The sequence below is a fragment of the Dipteris shenzhenensis genome, chromosome 30, assembly GCF_047967505.1.
Source record: "Dipteris shenzhenensis isolate YYH24624 ecotype China chromosome 30, Dip_SZ_1.0, whole genome shotgun sequence".
NCBI classification, from domain to species: Eukaryota; Viridiplantae; Streptophyta; class Polypodiopsida; order Gleicheniales; family Dipteridaceae; genus Dipteris; species Dipteris shenzhenensis.
In genome coordinates, this window is record NC_141625.1 from 34,370,501 (window position 1) to 34,388,469 (window position 17,969).

A 17,969-nucleotide genomic window follows, 5' to 3' on the forward strand; every position below is an offset into this window, starting at 1 on the left:
TTTTAAGTCCTGAATTTTTGTCCATACTCGACATATGGGCAACAATTTTTCAATCTTACCAACAGCTTTTAAGGATTGCAAGAATATGCATACAATAAGAGTCTTAGTACAAAAGCGAAATACTCAAGGATGGATTTTTAATTGAAAAGGAAAAAACATATATTGCTTACCTAAATACCAATCTTTGAGATGCCCTCGTCATCTCCATTTGTCCTGTTGCAGCTGTAGCAACAGTCATTGAATCCTTTAAATCTTCATAAAGTTCAAGTCTGTTCATTGCTTGTATCTCCCCAAAATACTCTCTCAACGTAGGATCTTGAGGAAGCACAAAGCTAGCTTGTTGACTAGCAATCAAGACCTGAGAGAGTAACCTCTCAGATTCACAAAGCAACTGATCCATCCATGCCTCTTTCGCCATCCACTTTATGAATTCTCTATCAGCTTTTGGCATCCCATAACTTGTTCTCAAATTTGAATCTGACCCTAAGATTCTGAGGGTTGCTAGTTGTGTCTCCTTGGAGACCTTTGCAATGGAGATGTTATACAATTTTTCCAATGTGACAATGGAGAATTTATCATCAAATGGGAGGCTCCACAAGATATTAAACCAATCTTCACCATTTGTTGGTTTGACAATAGACAGAATCTACATATAAACAATCATGCAATCGTCACACTCAAGTGTATTTTATGATCATACAATACATGCATATCCCATACCTTGATCATTTTCTAAACAAAGATCATATTTACATCCTTTTTTAACGTTCTTTCTCAATCTCAAAAAACATTCGAACACTTTAAAAAATCAACTATATGCATCCAAGGATCATTAAATTAACCATACCTTGATCATTTTTTGACCGTACTTGAGATTCACATCCTTTCAATACTTTTAAGTGCTTTCTCCATATCAGCAACACTCAAATTTGGCTGAAGTTCCTTTGCCTTTGCCTCATAATCTTACTTGTATAGTGGCTAAAATATATTCCAAAGAAATGAATGAGTACAATGAAGTAGTTAGTTCTAATTCAAAAGACATCCATGACAAATGGTATGACACTTACTGCAAATACCATTCTCCCTAGCATCAGAGATGTCAAAGGATACCAAGTGCTTGATCCTTTACTGCTTTCATTTGCCCTATGCTTTTCAAGTGTCTTTTTTTCTTCCTCAGAAAAAAGTGATAAGTACTCATTCTCATCACACGAACACATTGTCTTCGTGTTGTACAAATAATCCTTGAGATTTGTTTTAATAATTGTTGTTCCATTAAGGTTGAAAAATAAAAAATATATAGCTTCAAACATATTAAGAATTGTTCACAAAACCCTTAAAAGCTAAAAAAAAAGTAACACATATGAGCAAGAACTCGCACTTACAGATTGAACCTTTGAAGAATAGCTATTAGCTTCATTTCTGTTTCTTTCTCTGGAGTAATAAAACTTGCTAAAACTTGAATATGCCATGCCTTTGATGTCTTAAATTTCTCTTCGATTAGAGACATCCATGCAACAGTCCAGTGATTCCCCTCCCACACAAAAACATCTTTCGAGACAAAAATGACCAATCAGCATCATCAACAATCTGTGCCTCAAATTCTGCATTTACATCCCTCCAACAAGAATCCCATGATTGTTCAATTTCATCTGTCACCTCTTGTGAAACACCATCCGGAAGTGTTGTAGATAAAATAAACATTCCTTTCTGTTGAATATATTTTTCTGTCTCTAGAGCTTGCTTTAGGCTATCCATATCAGTTCGTAGGCCTCTCACTCTTGTGTTTACAACACAACAACATAATGAGATCAAGGGAGCAATCTTTCCAGGATTGATTGCAAGAGATTCAATAACATCCTTCCCCTGACCAATATCAAGGGCAGCAGGAAACTCTTGCTCAAACTCCTCATCCAGTTGTTTATCCTCTTTCTTTCTCTTCTTAGAAGATTCCTCCACAATTATAGTAGTGTCTTCAAAGTCTTCCATCTCCTTATCCTCTTCAACTCCAATTTCAACCTCTTTTTGAAACTCTAAATTAGGTGTAGATTCCACTTGCAAACTTCTCTTGCTACTTGTCCTTCCACCTCTCCTACCTCCTCGTTCTCCTCTTCCACCTCTCCCCCTCCTCTCAAAAGTTCTTATTTTTACCATCCTGCCAATGTGACACAAATGCATTTAAAAAAAGAAGTCATCGCATGGCATAGAATAGACTTACAAGGTCAATTAAGTCCCAGTGTTACTTCAATAGCATACAAAGAAAGCCCAAGAGGCTTCAAAATAGAAAATACCTGAAGCTTGATCGTGATGCTGCTAATTGAAGCTGCACTTGACGAGATGATGGGGCTTGAAGAGACTAGCTCTGTAGATCCAAAGGTTGATGAGGGGGTACGCTACAAGAATTCAAAGAGAGTACACGAACACAGAGGAAAAGATGAGTAGTTACATTGCCTTTTAAGAAAGAGATAAAGCACCTGTGACGTGAAAATGGCAAGGCGTGTGGCTCGAAACCCGAGAGAGAGGGCTTGGAAGCCTTGGATGCAGAAGGAGTGAACGAGATAGTCGAGGCCCAGAGGCGACTGGTGAACGTAATGGAAGCTGTGAGTCCAAGGAGCAAGAGCCTCGAAGGCCAAGCGAAACCAACGCTTCTGTAGCAGGAGTTTGTAGGACCGGGCAGCAGCATAACAACAGCAATGGGAGATACAAGGAGTCTGCAGACTCCGAGGTTTGCAGCGTGGTCAGTGGGCTACGAGGAGCAGGGGTAGAGGGCCTGCTCTTGAATCAACGAATCATCTGAGACTCAATCTGCCCAATCCTCTGTCGGAGAGCACAGTGAGAGGGAGAGCGGGGGAGGGAGAGCCGAGAGAGCGGGGGAGGGAGAGCCGAGAGAGCGGGGGCGGGAGCAGGGAGAGCGGGGGAGGGAGAGCGGGGAGAGCGGGGAAAGCGGGAGCAGGGAGAGCGGGGAGGGATAGCAGGGAGAGCGGGGAGAGCGGGGAGGGAGAGCAGGGACAGCGGGGGAGGGAGAGCGGGGAGAGCGGGGAGGGAGAGCGGGGAGAGCGGGGAGAGAAGGGAGAGCAAGGAGGGAGAGCAGGGAGAGCGGGGAGAGCGGGGAGAGCAGGGAGAGCAGGGAGAGTGGGGAGAGCGGGGAGGGAGAGCACGGAGAGCAGGGAGAGCGGGGAGAGCGGGGAGAGCAGGGAGAGCAAGGAGAACGGGGAGAGCGGGGGAGGGAGAGCGGGGAGAGCAGGGAGAGCGGGGAGAGCCTTAAAAAAAGGGCCTTAAAATTTTTTCTTAAGGGCCTTTAAAAAAAAGGCCAAAAGACCCCTTTCGTTTTCTAAAATTGGACAAGGAGGAAAATGGCCTTTAAAAATTTTTTCTTAAGGGCCCTTGAAAAAATATGAAAATGAAAGGGCAAAAGACCCCTTTCGTCGACGAAAGGGGTCTTTTGGCCTTTCATTTTCTTAAGGCCCTTTAAAAAAAAAGGCCAAAAGACCCCTTTCGTCGATGAAAGGGGTCTTTTAGCCTTTTATTTTCTTAAGGGCTTAAGAAAATTAAAGGCCCCTCCCTCCAATTTTCTTAAGCCCTTAAGAAAATGAAAGGCCAAAAGACCCCTTTCATCGATGAAAGGGGTCTTTTGGCCTTTTATTTTCTTAAGCCCTTTTGGCCTTTTATTTTCTTAAGGGCGCCTTTTATTTTCTTAAGCCCTCAAGAAAATGAAAGGCCCTTAACAAAATGAAAGGCCAAAAGACCCCTTTCGTCGACCCAAGGGGTCTTTTGGCCTTTCATTTTCTTAAGGGCTTAAGGGCTCTCATGAAAATGAATGGCCCTTTAGCCCTTAAGAAAATTAAAGGCCAATAGACCCCTTTCGTCAACGAAAGGGGTCTATTGGCCTTTAATTTTCTTAAGTGCTCTCATCACAATTAAAGTTCACATTGATATTTGTAGAAATAATCATCCTTCTTCCATGATAAAGAACACCTTTTCTGGCAAGGGACCACCACATGGCCTCGACCGACCCAAGTACTTAATGCTGGCACTTGTTTTTATTATTTCAAATCATTACAATCAATGCGTTTATTTTATTCACCATGACGGGACGACATACTGGCTATAGAGATGCTACCAAACTATGATGTTAATAGGAACCATGACTTATAATGATTATCATACGAATTCGATTGCTAATGAGTGATCATTTAATTAAACATCATTACTGTGTGAGGTTGATAATTTTTCATAATTGTGAGGTTTATAATTTTACCGTGTGAGGTCAACATACAATTAAATATCTTTTTGATTGATTTTCAATTAATGATAGAGGCCAATAGACCCCTTTTGGAGAAAATAATTTTTATTTATTGTTAATGGAAGATAGAGGCAATTAGACCCCTTTTGGAGAAAATAATTAAATATAGAGGCCAATAGACCCCTTTCGTCAATGAAAGGGGTCTATTAGCCTCTATATTTAATTGATGGTTCATGAAAGATAGAGGCCCATAGACCCCTTTCGTCGACGAAAGGGGTCTATTAGCCTCTACCTTTCATTAATAAATGATGAAAAATAGAGTACAATAGACCCCTTTCATCGACAAAACAGTCTTTTGACGAAAGGGGTCTATAGGCCTCTATCTTTCATAAATAATTGATGAAAGATAGAGTCCAATAGACCCCTTTCATTGATGAAACAGTCTTTTGGCATATTTTTGACATCATAATTTATATTCAAAAGGTTAGAGATGTGCTGACCAACCATTTCTTGTTCACCACAATTATAATTTATATCTATCTATCAACTTTAAAATACTTATATCAAATTGTCGGAATGAATATGTAGCAATAATGCAATGTCATTGCTAGCGAGAATGGCTTGCAATAACTCCCATACGTGTCAAAGAAAGGTTGGGGATTAAAAGGTCTAAGAGTCCATGGTATTATAGTATTGTTGTTAACAAATGATGGCTAAAATTTACATCATGGTTCAGTACTATTGTCACACTTGTGCCGACTTTCACAAGACCAATCTTACAAAGTTGTGAGTATAAACAATGGGCAATGTGTGCAAAGCATTTGTGAGTAACTTTTCTTGCGGCAGACTCTTGTTTTAAATGAGTTCTTGAAACGAACACTCTGCTCTTGATCTCGCCCTTTGGACTTCATCTCATTGAGTTGCACAGCTCAACCATTCCGTTCTTATGGAATCTGTCACAATTCAGAATGAGGATAGATCTTTGCATATGTTTGTTGGCACTTCCGTAGGTAGAGGAGTGTTGTCAGAGATGGTGCTTGCTAGCCATTTTCGATTCACACTTGGATCCATATCTGTCCATCAGCACTTTGGTGATAATGGGTCTGATTTGACAATGGAGCTGCAATACGAAGTCCATGATGATGGATACAAAATGTTTCACCTTGATGCACAGTTTGGTGATATTTTCACCATGAAGGGAGAAAGATTCAAGCTTGATGAGAATGAAATTCAAAAGACTCAAGTGCACGAAAACAAAAAGGATTTCTACTCTGTTTGCAACAAAAATGATGAGGCAAGGAAACATGATTCAGCTAGCAACATTGAGAATGACAAACAACATAGTGTCATTGAGATTATTATGCAACTACCTATAAAGAACAAATTGCGTGAGGCCTATGAGAAGGTTGAAATGCACGTCACTGTGGATGAGTTGCCTTCTACTTATGATGGTGATGTTTTCTTTGAAGCTACTTCAATGAAACATCGCACAAAAGGTAGTCAAAATTTGATGGTCATGTTTGGAGTGATCCTATTACAACAAATATAGTATTTCCTAGTGTGGTTCGTAGAAAGGAATGTGGAGGTCACCTCCATTGTATAAATGCAACTTGTGGTTATAAAAAAAGAATTGGGATAGAGAATGAGACACAATGGGATGGGAGATTGATTAGAGTGGCCCCAGCAAATGTGTCAATTGAATCATATGGCTCCTTATCATGTATACATTGTGGTCATCCACCAATTTGCTTGGAGAGATGTTACTGTGAAATGTTACTCTGCATGCCAGAATGTAGAGATGGTGTGAATCTTACTCGTGCAGTCATACACCATGGCCATCATAATCATCCCATTGGAGATGGTTTGACTAGAAGAACAAAGGATGCCATTAAAACCAAAGTTTCTGAAATGGTGAGGGCTGGTGGTGCTATATGCCCTAAAGGGATACAAAATATAATTGTCCAAGACATTATTCTAAAACTTTATTGTTTAAAAAAGTGCAAGATGGGATTAAGATGTCGTAGGTTGAGCTACAAGATTTGCTAAAACAATGTGAACCTTTGCTCGACAAAAGAAGGTAATTACCATAATATTTGTTATTGCATTGGTTTATTAAATTATGTTATTGATAATGAATATTGACCAACTTTATGTTTGTGTATAGATTATCAAGATGGATCGAGGAGGGTCGACGTGACTCTCGACCTGTGTCAGATGGGCTAGATGGAATTTTATACTTGAAAAGACATTGTAGATATAATTATTTCCAAAGTGTAGTGTTTCTTGGACAATTGCAACATAGTTCATTCAGCAGGTGTCATGTATTTAAAATGTCTACCCAAGGTTCTAGTTCAGGGGTTGATTTGGTAAATAAAATGAGACCTGGAGGAGAATTGGGTCATTGTTGGGTGTTGTTTGACTTTGTGAAGTGAATGAAAGATTGGACTACCATGGCTTGCCATGTGTATAATCCTTTTATCCAAGAGTTGCAAACAATTGCAACTTGTGAGTTCAAGGTGGAAGATACTGACGCACAAATTCTATTTTGGGATACTCTCACCAAAGTAATGGTTTCAGAAGGGTTTGACAATGCTGAATTCAAAGGGTTCATGGCAGATGAGGCCCAAGCCAACTGGAGAGTTGTACGTGCCACTTTCAATGGTGGCCCTGACAATATAATGGAAGGGAAAGAGCGTTCTTGCCTTTTCCATTGGGAGCAAAGTCTTCATTCCCACACAAAGGCATGTATAAAAGTTGGCAGCCAAGAGGAATTTAAAATCCGATGTAGACGTTGGAAGGATGCCTCTACAGAGCAAGCTGCAGAAGTCGAAATGAGAAGCCTAAGGGCATGGTGGAATGCAGGCCATGCAAGTGATTCAGACTTGCCACGACTTGAAACTTGGTTTGCATGGTGGCATGCTAGGATTTCCCATTGGGGCCACTACATTATAGAGGTTGGTTTTGTATTTTTCTTGAATTTTTTTAGATCATGTTTATAATGTAATTTTGCCATTACAATATCTCTGCAATGCTTGGTTTGCAGAGTATGTTAGATAACGAGAAGTACTTGATACCTAGAACAAATGTAGCAGAGTCTATTCATGGTAGTTGGAGGGCTGGATTGAACCATGTCAAATAAGTTGGTCTCTACAATGCCTCTATCAGTGACCTCTCAAATGCAAATTTACAAAGCTCTAGATATACATCTTTTTTGAAGGGCTAGTTTATCGGAAGTGGGCCGAGTCTAGAGACCTTAAAAAAAAGATCTTCAAAATCTCGGATTGACATTAGTGCCAAAACAGTTGTTGATCTAACAAGTAATGTTGCAAAGGAAATGGGTGTTGTATCTAAAGTATGTTTTAATGATGGAGATGACAAGACTGTGCGAAGGAAAAGGCCAAAGTCAATGCCTTCAAGTATATGTGAGGATGATAGTCACCGCCCTAAGTACAGTTATGCAAATAAGAAAAGATACTCCATGTCTCCAAAATCTAGTACTAAATTTGCAACAGAGAGTTTTGAGGATGATGATTCCAAGAGTGTACAAGAATATGAAGTGCATGATGCAAATTGGGCATTATGAAGAGTTCGTGTAACAAGCCAAGTCCGTTGCCAGGCTTGGATTGGACAAGGAGGAAAATGTAACAAGCTTGTCAATATAAAGGATCGTGAAAATCGACGTGGAGTTGTTGCACCATCATTCTTTGGGAGGATTCAAACACCAATTGGAGTGCGCTCCCAAATGATTTGGTTTTGTGGAAATGATGTAACCCACATGTGGAAGCCATCAACTAGCATTACAGGTATTCCAGGACCATCACCAGGAAGGTGGAAGGTTCAATCAGGAACATCCTTGACAAGTGTAGAGATTGCTAGGTTGACAAGCTCGGGGTTTGTCATATTAGGAGTGTCAACTCCGATGGTGGGTGCAAGTTGTGCTTCACCAATTCAAGCCCATGATGAAACAATAGTATTGCATGAAGATCGACCTCGGCGTCGAGATGGCAAAGCAATCAGATGGCGAAACAAAATCTCCAAAGAAATGGAAGATAGAATTCAGAGGTCATTGGTCATGAAATGCATTGTTAAGGATGCAACAGTCGTGAAGGCCATGGAGCATGCTGAGTTCATTGTTTCTACAGAAGGATCAATGCAAAAAGGTATTGAATACAAGGTTGACATTTCTCCATTTCCTTCTTGCAATTGTGAAGACTTCATTGGACGATCATGCAAATTGGATGCCTATATTCCATGCAAACATATTTATTACATCTTATTTGAAATAACATGAACTCAACACATCTAGTAGCCAAATACCAAACTATGAGTAAAATATTGACATAAAATTTGGCTATATTTGTTACATTTCCTTTTGTACCTTGGATTGGATATAAGAAATCCTTTTTTCCATGAGTAATTTGATAATTGTGGTAGGACATTTTGAAGGATGATTTTACATCACAAAAGTTTGAACATGTCTTCTATGTGATAAATTATGTCTTCATTTTCATTTGCATAGGTTGAAAACTTATTTGAAATAATATGAACATGTATTGGAATATACAACAAATAACAAAATAGAAAATATTGTGAGTATATTTGACTTAAAATTGGGCTATATTATTTACATATTACTTATATGGATAGAAAAGATAACATTTTTTGTCACCAAGCTAACTTGAGTACAAAAGAGATCTTCACAGCATTATCTTGCATGCCTCAAGGCCTGGTTTTTGCAGATTGCACACCTTCATGATGTTGAACAAAATTTGAAAGGACTATTATAATAATACTTTTTGCGATGGAGATTTTGAACCACCAAAATAATGTTTTGGAGTCTTTTTCAATACTCCTTATGGAAACTTTGGGCTATTTCTATACTTGATACTTGATAATTGTGATAATTGTGATGGGACGCCTTGTAGGATGATTTTACAATCACAAAACTTTGAACGTGTCTTTTACGTGATAAATCATATCTTCATTTGTAGTGATGTAGGTTGGAAACATATTAAAATTGTCAATATAGAATAATTAGAAAACTATGAGCTAGTGTAACAAAGATGCAGAATACTAGATTTTGCTAAGGTCGAACATAATTTTTCTTTTTTTTGGTGGACTATACATCCCATTTAAAGGGGTCTAGCAACTTCAAGATTTGTTTTTTGGTTATTAGTTGTTGTGGTTTATTAGTTTACAAGGTTAACCACTTCTTTTATTGAGCAATATGGACCCTTCATTTACAAAACGGTTTCATAATCATGGCCTCATTTCATGAACTTCAAGAGGTAGAAAACTTGTTCAGTCAGAAATGAGGATATCTATTTCATTTCTTAAGCAATATGACCCCTTTATTCACAAAAAGGGTCCATACACTTGGATTGTTTTCATAAACTTTGACACAAAAATTAGAAATCCCCGAATAACGGTATGCAGGGATGTCGTCCGCTTGCTACCCAAGGTTCTTGGATTCCATCCTTCTTTCAGCGCTCCGACACAACAACGTTGACGCCAAGATGACTGTTGAAGAGACATCGGTTGTACCTCATCGACAGATGAGCAAAGAGTTTCCCAAAATCAATCATTATACTAGACTCTGGCACAACGATAAGGAGTAGCTTTAAGCTCAGAGGCGGAGACACCACTATGCTCAATGTACACGACACTTTAAGGGTGTCATCCTTTAAAACTTATAAATTATCATGAATCACACAGTTGCAAGCCCACGTTGCCAAATGCGAGCGGGTGCAAGAGATCCTCTAGTCTTAGCTGCACTCAACAGAGCAAAAGCTCTAAGACACAGTTGCAAGAGGAGAGGAAAGCCAAGTAGTTGTGGAGCTGAACTACTTGAGAGTAATGTCTATAGAAAGAAACAAATACTAGGATTGTGGGTAATTACTCTATCTCCTCCTTCCACCTCTTGTCTTTCCACCTCCTCCCTAGTCAAAGCCTATCTCTTGTCTTTCCACATCCTCCCCTCTTCAAGCCTCTATCCAAGAGCTCCTTCTTTGTGACATGTGGTAGGCTCTTCTCTTCCACTACGTGTCTTTCCCACATGTGAGCCCTACCACTAAGCTATAGAGTGGAAGAGTATCTCTAGTGCTAACTAAAATACTATAAATGGTCCCTCTTCCCCCTCCCCCTTTAATAGTGCCTTCTTCTTTAAAGCCCCCTTCAAATGGTCCCCATTCCCCCTCCCCCTTTAGCAAGTGCCTTCTTCTTTAGTGTTCACACAAAACATTTTTGGGAACAATTCAAAAAACCTCCAAGCTCATAAAATTGGAGATAGATTTTCATAAATTTAGAGGTTTTAACACAATTTATAACTATATTTGCAAAAAAGTGCAGGTTTTTGCGACCTCCAATTTTATTTTCTTTAGGTCAAAATCAAAATTCTTTCGTTCACCTGACACTAAGCCCCGGTTTTCCGTGAACACGGATTGAAACTCCTCCCTCCCTCTTTATCCCTTAAGTTTAATCATGCCCCTTGAGACCCCTCTTCCGGAAATTTCAATGTATGGGGGGACATAGAGGTTACTAGAGAAAGATTTGTTCGGTAGGGGCAAGTGTGATTTGCATCATGTGTGGATATGGATAAGACTAATGTGATGATTATGTATGTTGCTGACTCATTTTAGCACGTGCAGGAGGTGCAGCCGCTGGCGTGCCTATGTGTGCGCGCAATGCGACGACAAGAACCTCTCCGACATCACTGCAGCCTTGGACAAGCTCCTCGTCAGTATAAGCTCCGTCCTCGTCGAGATATCCGCCGATCGTATCGAACATCCCTGCCTCGTCGCTCCCGAACTCCCCACTCCTCTTGTTAGGATGGCGCAGCGCGAGTCGGAGGTGATGGAATTTCTCAAACGGGATTCTGGCGGAGTACGTCTTGTGGGACTGCACGGCCAGGGAGGAATAGGCAAGACAATTTTGATGCGCGTCGTCGAGGCAAACCTTAGATCACAAGCGCCAGGGTTCAAAATAGCCTTTGTGGAGGTAGGAATGCGTCCACCACCTTTGAGGGACCTCCAGCAGAAGTTATACACCCAACTGCGCGACGGCAGCAAGGTAGAGTTTTCCAGCGAGGCTCAAGGAAGAGCTGCCCTCAAAGATTTGATGCAGACACTCAAGAATCAAGATAAGAAGATTTGCATATTTTTGGACGACGTCTGGAAAGTCGAGCACCTAGTGGAGCTGCTGCCCCAACGTCAGGTTTTGCCAAACGTGCTCCCCCGTGGGAGCTGCCTTCTCATCTCTTCTCGCTCTGCAGACGTGTCGGCAGAGCTTGCTCGCATGTGCTTCAAGACCCAGCAAGAACAAACCGAGGGCTACCTCGACTATCGGTTACATCTGCTGTCTCCGCAAGATGCCGAGCATCTCTTTCTTCTAAAATCTTGGAGGGAAGGGGAGAAGAAGCCACTGCAAAGGGATGATCCGCTCGTGAAGGCCATCGTTCCCCAATGTGGCGGGCTTCCTTTGGCCCTGGCCGTGTATGGCTCCTACTTCAGCGATGAGAATAGGCGAGAATGCGACACGTGGAGGTGTGTGCTTCGGCAGCTGGAACGAGCACGAGACCTACCCTCCGCAGAGCAAGAGGTGTTCCAGAAACTCAAGCTCAGTATCGGTTTCCAGCCCCCGAGACTTCAAGATGCGTTTCTTGATGTCGCCCTCTACCTTCGCCATGATAACTTTGAGGCGGCGAAGCTCGTAATGGAGGAGGAAGACGACCTCGATCTTTTGGTTGACCAATCACTCGTCACCAGGAATAGATGGGGGCAAGTGGAGATTCATGATCTGTTTCTTGTTGTGGCCAAAGAAATGGCGACGGAGAGAAACATATCGTTCGTGAAAGAAATGCGTGGAGGCGAGCAAATAGTCGAGCTACTTTCACACTCGCAGGTCACCTACTTTCACACTCGCAGGTCGCTTTCGCAAATACTGTGTTAACAATAGTAAATGCATGAATAACCAACTATTTGTGTTAACAATGAGGATATTTTTGTAGGAGCCGGTCTCAGTAAGAGCTTTTCACGAGAAAACATGGTGCGAGTATGCAAGGAACAGCTATCCTTCGATTCCTCAAATACAGGAGGTTCGGTACCTGCAACTGGACTCAACGCAGGGCCATTCGCTAGTGAACCAGCGCAGGGAGTTCAGTCTTATGATCACTAAGCATTGCCACAAGCTAAGGATGGTACGGTTAGAAGCCGACGGCAGCCTATCACAGGAGCAACTCTCTTGGATTGCGAATCTCAGACAACTAAGGTCTCTGTATGTGAAGGCCGGCAGCTTTGCAGGCATCTCAAAGGTACGTTCATAAGCATTCCTGTCTGTCTCTAATTGAGAATTTCGAAAGTAGGGAGGGATGGAGCATCTTGAATACTTAAAGCGCTACGAAAGTAACATGCTAAAATGGTGTTCATGTTATGATACATGAGATGTATGAGACTGCAGAAAACCTGATACAATGAAAGGACAGGGTGGAGCCACTGAGCGGGCATCATCACCCATGATGGATACAACACAAACATATCATGTCTAATATATGAGAAATATCTGAGCCCGTGGTCAGGGTGGAAGCTGTGATGGGGCAGAGAGAGAGAGAGAGAGAGAGAGAGAGAGAGGGAGAGCGCAATGGGATTAGATGGGACAACAGGGATGAGATAGAGAGAAATGGGATTAGATGGGACAGATGAGACATAGAGATAGAGGACACTGGATAGGGTCTCAATTAACTCTCTTAAGAGCCCCCACCCTCTGGATGTAATTGCTCGAGTATTTGCCGTCAAATGGGTTCAAACATGTGTGAAATCTAACCTGAATTCTGGTGTGCAACACTACACTAACTTGCTGGCAGGCTAGATAGCTGCAAACAGCTTGTGTTTGGGCTGCCACGACCTGTAGGGCTGGCTGCATAAGGTGCACATTAGATGCTTCAAATGGTGGCTTTTTTGCCTTTTGAGACCCCCTACAGATGTGTGCTTTACTTCAGTTGGTGGCCTGCTGCTGTAGGATAAGGCCTGAGGGCCGTGGTTGACAACATCTGTAACTATCTTTAGGATCTCTGGGAGGTGGGAGAGATCCTTCATAGCCTCCCGTGCCCTTGGGACCCTAGAGCTGATCACTGCATATGCGAAAGAATCTGCAAGCAAAATACCAAAATGTGCCCCAAAATCCCGCAAGACAGGGCCTCAGCTCCGCTGCCAAGCCTGGGAAGAGGAGAGTGACTGGGTGCCAATGAACCCGATACTGGGTGTCGAGAGAAGCCGCGCTGCAGCCTCTATACCATGGGACAAGAGTAATCAGCTTATCCCCGAGAAGAATGGAGAGCGGTCCAGCAGGTGACCTGCCCCCTCATCTGAGGAAAGCTTCAACATAAAAATCCCGTGCCGCCTTACTGATGTGGCTGTTCTCCAGGGTTAGACTGGCTTGAAACTAGTCTTGAAGCTGAGCCCATGAAGGAGAGTGCCCAAGTATCCGCCTGTAAACTGCAGAGCGAGAGTAGTCTGCAGCTTTCTCCTTCACGGTCACAATCTGCTGCTCAGATAAAGTAACTTTGTAGGATTTTGGAATGGGAGTGTCCTTGGGGACCTTCAGCTCCAGACATGAAGTCGCCATACAGGCTGAAAGGGACCCCGTCTGCCTGTGTGAAAGGAAGCGAGGAGGAGATGTCGGCCAGGAGGAAATGCGAGGTGGAAGGAGGAGGGGAACAAGAACAAAAGAGGGGGGCGAAATCAGGCTGAGGGAAGAAGGGGGCAGCCCCTATACAGCCCATGTCTAGCCTGATGCTGATCTGGCTAGAATAGGCCGTCCAAAGCCAGTCCACACAGCCACCACAGAGAGCGGTCAAACCGAGGGTGGAGCAGGCTGAGGAGGGGATGAAAGAGGATGGCGAGGATGGGTGCCAAGGAGGCAGCGGGAGGTAGCTGGGGGAGGTGGCGATGGGGCAGGCCGGGGGCTGTAGCACTCCTGCCAGTAGTTCATGCATGCATGTGCATGATTGGACTTGGATCTGTTTTTTTGTGACTTGTTTGAAGTAGTCCTGATCCATCCACTTTGAATCCATTGGAGAATAATCTTGAACTTAAGAAGATAGCTGTGTATCATTTTACCACCTTTGATCTTCCTTGTGGGCCACAATTTGTTTTGGCTGAAGTTTCTCTTCAAGCTCATTATCCACTTCCGGGATCTTCTATAACTGGCTCTTTGTTGGAGGTGACGCCACATATGGCTTCAAAAAGCTTATGTGAAATGAATTTTAATAATCTGGAAATGCTAGCCTGAAAGCGACATCATTAATGTTTTGCACAATTTGGAAAGGTGCATAATACTTGTTGGAAAGCTTATAATACTTTCCCTCTTGTCTTGGCCTCTTCCTCAATCCTGCCTTCACAAATTTCAGCAGAACCCATTCACCTTTTGAGTTCTACGTATCTTCTTTGTCTGTCAGCCACCTTCTTCTGCTTTGCTTGTGATCTCTGTGTTGGAAAACAGAGGTACCACGCAGTGGAAGCTTTCTCACACGAGGAGAACACAAAAGTAGCCCAGGCACTCACATGGTGGTGGTAATTTCAATCAAACTTCTTCCGTCATGTGTACTGAAACAATAGATAGATGTGCAAGCATGTAAATAGACAATGCCAACAAGAGAGATGTAGGACCAGCAATATCTTTCCGTCCAATGAATATGGACACAATACAAAAGATGAGTCCAGTGTACCACCAGGATGTGGACCTCTGTACTCTCAAAAACTTGCTGTCCTCCTCCTAAATCCCTCAGCCTGCGTGCTCGCGTAGAGCGTCAGTCGGCCTCGTGGTTGTGCCCTCAATCACACCTCCAGACTCCTCCCCATGGACAGCCTACTGTGAGGCAGTGCTTGCTGTAAGGCTCAGTGCACACGCTCCCATTAGGGAGCAGCTGGTGCGCAGTCGAGTTGCGAACTGGTTTTAACGTCTCGCCACCTCCAAAGAGTTCACGTGCAAAAATTGTAAATGTATTCGTTACAGGCTTGTTGCTTCCATCGTATGAGTCTGCACCATCTGCACCGCGTCTGCCCTTCTCTGCACCTTCCCAAACCTCCAGATGGCAGTTGTCATTCCTCCCCCACTGGTAGTTGCTAAGACCTGGCCAATAGAAATACCTTTCAAGGGCCTGCATAGTGGCAAGGATTCCATGGCCTGCATATAGAGGAGCATGAGACTCTTCCATAACCTTCTGCCTCAGTGTTCGCACTAGGCATATCTGATTCTGCATGTACAGATACCCATCTCGAATAGAGTGAGGGGACTGTTCGACCAGCTTGCAAATCAGCCCATATATGCTGAACATTTTTTATCTGAAGCATACATATCGTATAGCACTAACCAAAGGTCTTCTGGTAAGGGCATCTACCACGTCATTCATTTTCACAGAGGTATGCAAGATTTGACAATGAAACATAGACAGAAATTTTGCCCATCTCATATGCTTTTCAGAAATCTTTGCCTAAGTCAATAAATACCTGAGGATTTGATGGTCAGTATTGACCATGAATTCAGCCCCACACAAACAGTGTTTCCATATGGTTAGGACATGAATTACAGCCTATAATTCTTTCTCATAAAGTCATTCGGAGCTTGGCATTATGCAATCGTTGGCTCTCAAAAGCTACTACATGACCCTCTTGGCTTAGGACAGCACCTATGCCTTCCCCACACGCATCACACTCGATCACAAAAGGTTTATGCAAATGTAACACGGTCACTGCTGATTGCATCCTTTAGCTTTTGAAATGCTTCTTTCTGCTGTTTAGCCTTTTAAATGATTCCTTTTCCTAGAAAGGTTATGTAATGGCAATATAAGCAAAGCATTTTGATGAATCGCTTGTAGTATGAGCACAGACGAACAAAACTTCTGACTTCATGCACGGAAGTCAACTCTGGCCAACCTTAATGGCTTGTATCTTTGTAGGATCATACACACTTCAGCCTTTGACGCAATATGGACGAGATAGTGAACTTCAACTAGAAAGAATTCACTCTTCTACCATTTATGTAGAGCTTATGGTTCCTGAGCTCTTCAAACACAATGGCTAGTGCTTCCTATTTTCAGCCTCATTCTTGGAAAACACCATAATATCATCAAAGAACACCTCAGTAAACTTCCTGTGTGCTCTAACAGTCTGATCCATTCAATTGAAGGTAGTAGGTGCATTGGTGAGACGTAAAGGCATCACTAAGTACTCATACAATCCGGACGTGGGAAGGCTATTTTATGTATATCCTCTAGGACTTTCTCAAGCTTTTAACAAGACTTTGCTTTAGGATCCTTGGTAGTGTTTCGAAGAAAGAGGGCTTTGCAGGTAAGCGGAGTATGCTGAGAATGAGAGCGGAGATTTGCAGGTGAAAAAGGCTGAGAAGGGAGTTGAGGTTTGTGTGGAAAGGAGGCTGAAGCTGGAGTTAAGAGCTGGGAGAAAGAGGAGTTGAGATCTCTGTGAGAAAGGGGGACTGAAAGGGAGGCTGAGAACTGCGTAGTATGGGAGCTGTAGAAGGCTTTGTCGTGCTGCTACAATCTTTCTTGTTTCTTTGTCCTTTGTAAGGAGCAAAGCCACAAGGTCTTCAAAAGGAGTAGCTGCCAAGATTATGCTCAAAACCGGGAATACCTCTCATACTCTTTGTGAGTACTGCTATCGTATCTTCATCATTCTGGTTCACACTCTAGGGCTATTCTATCTGATGGGAGCCACTTTTGAGATCAATGCATATTATCAGTAAAAGCATCATCAAAGAGAAATAAGGCATCATCAAAGAGGAATAAGGCATCATGATTATGTAGCTTTTCTCAAGCTTTTAATAAGACTTTGCTTTAGGCTCCTTTGTAGTGTTTCGAAGAAAGAGGGCTTTGCATGTAAGCGGAGTATGCTGAGAATGAGAGTGGAGATTTGCAGGGGAAAAAGGCTGAGAAGGGAGTGGAGGTCTGTGTGGAAAGGAGGCTGAAGCTGGAGTTAAGAGCTGGGAGAAAGAGGAGTTGAGATCTCCGTGAGAAAGGGGGCTGAAAGGGAGGCTGAGAACTGCGTAGTATGGGAGCTGTAGAAGGCTTTGTCGTGCTGCTACAATCTTCCTTGTTTCTTTGTCCTTTTCAAGGAGCAAAGCCACAAGGTCTTCAAAAGGAGTAGCTGCCAAGACTATGCTCAAAACTGGGAATACCTCTCATACTCTTTGTGAGTACTGCTATCTTATCTTCGTCATTCTGGTTCACACTTGAGGCTAGCCAGTTGTTGGACAAGAGATCCAAATTCGCCAAGTGGTCACTTAGCTCGTCATCATCACTCATCTTAAGGTCATAAAGTATCAACTTCAAAAAAAGAATTTGTGATCTTATTTCCAAAGATACCTTCAAGTCTTTCCCAGATTTGCTTTGCAGTAGACTTGAGATCGGTATAGTGTACTAGAGAATCAACAAGTCCAAGCCCAATGATGGCTATGGCTCTTTGATTGATTTTCTTCATGTCTAAGGTGGTTCCTCTCCGGTAACAACCTCCCAAAGTCTTTCTCGCATGAGAAGTAATTGCTTCTTAGTTTGCCCTGTGGGAAATCCATTACCATAGAATTTCTCCACGAGTGATGCACTAGATGATAGTGCCATGATATCAAAATGCAGCCTCAAATAAATGCTATTAGTTGAAGAAAAAAGAGAGTGAAGCGACACGGGCATCAATCAAGCAAAATCGACCTGAAGTAGCGGATATGT

The 17,969-nt window shown here is 42.5% G+C and overlaps 1 protein-coding gene and 2 pseudogenes across 2 annotated transcripts in view; 1 reads left to right on the top strand and 2 right to left on the bottom strand.

The window, feature by feature from the left end:
* Positions 1-17,969, top strand: part of LOC147882023 (uncharacterized) — a 45,023-nt pseudogene that overhangs the window by 15,668 nt on the left and 11,386 nt on the right. Inside the window, exons 3-4 of the transcript XR_015543939.1 lie at positions 10,888-12,139; positions 12,246-12,548. The product of XR_015543939.1 is annotated as an uncharacterized LOC147882023 (transcript). The remainder of the gene's footprint in view (positions 1-10,887; positions 12,140-12,245; positions 12,549-17,969) is intronic.
* On the bottom strand, positions 167-729 carry LOC147882025 (uncharacterized). Its single transcript, XM_087401204.1, has 2 exons — positions 721-729; positions 167-646 (listed from the first exon to the last, which is right to left on the bottom strand). The coding sequence occupies exons 1-2, from the start codon at positions 727-729 to the stop codon at positions 167-169; spliced, it is 489 nt and encodes a 162-aa protein (XP_087257330.1).
* Positions 1,379-2,352, bottom strand: LOC147882026 (uncharacterized; annotated as a pseudogene).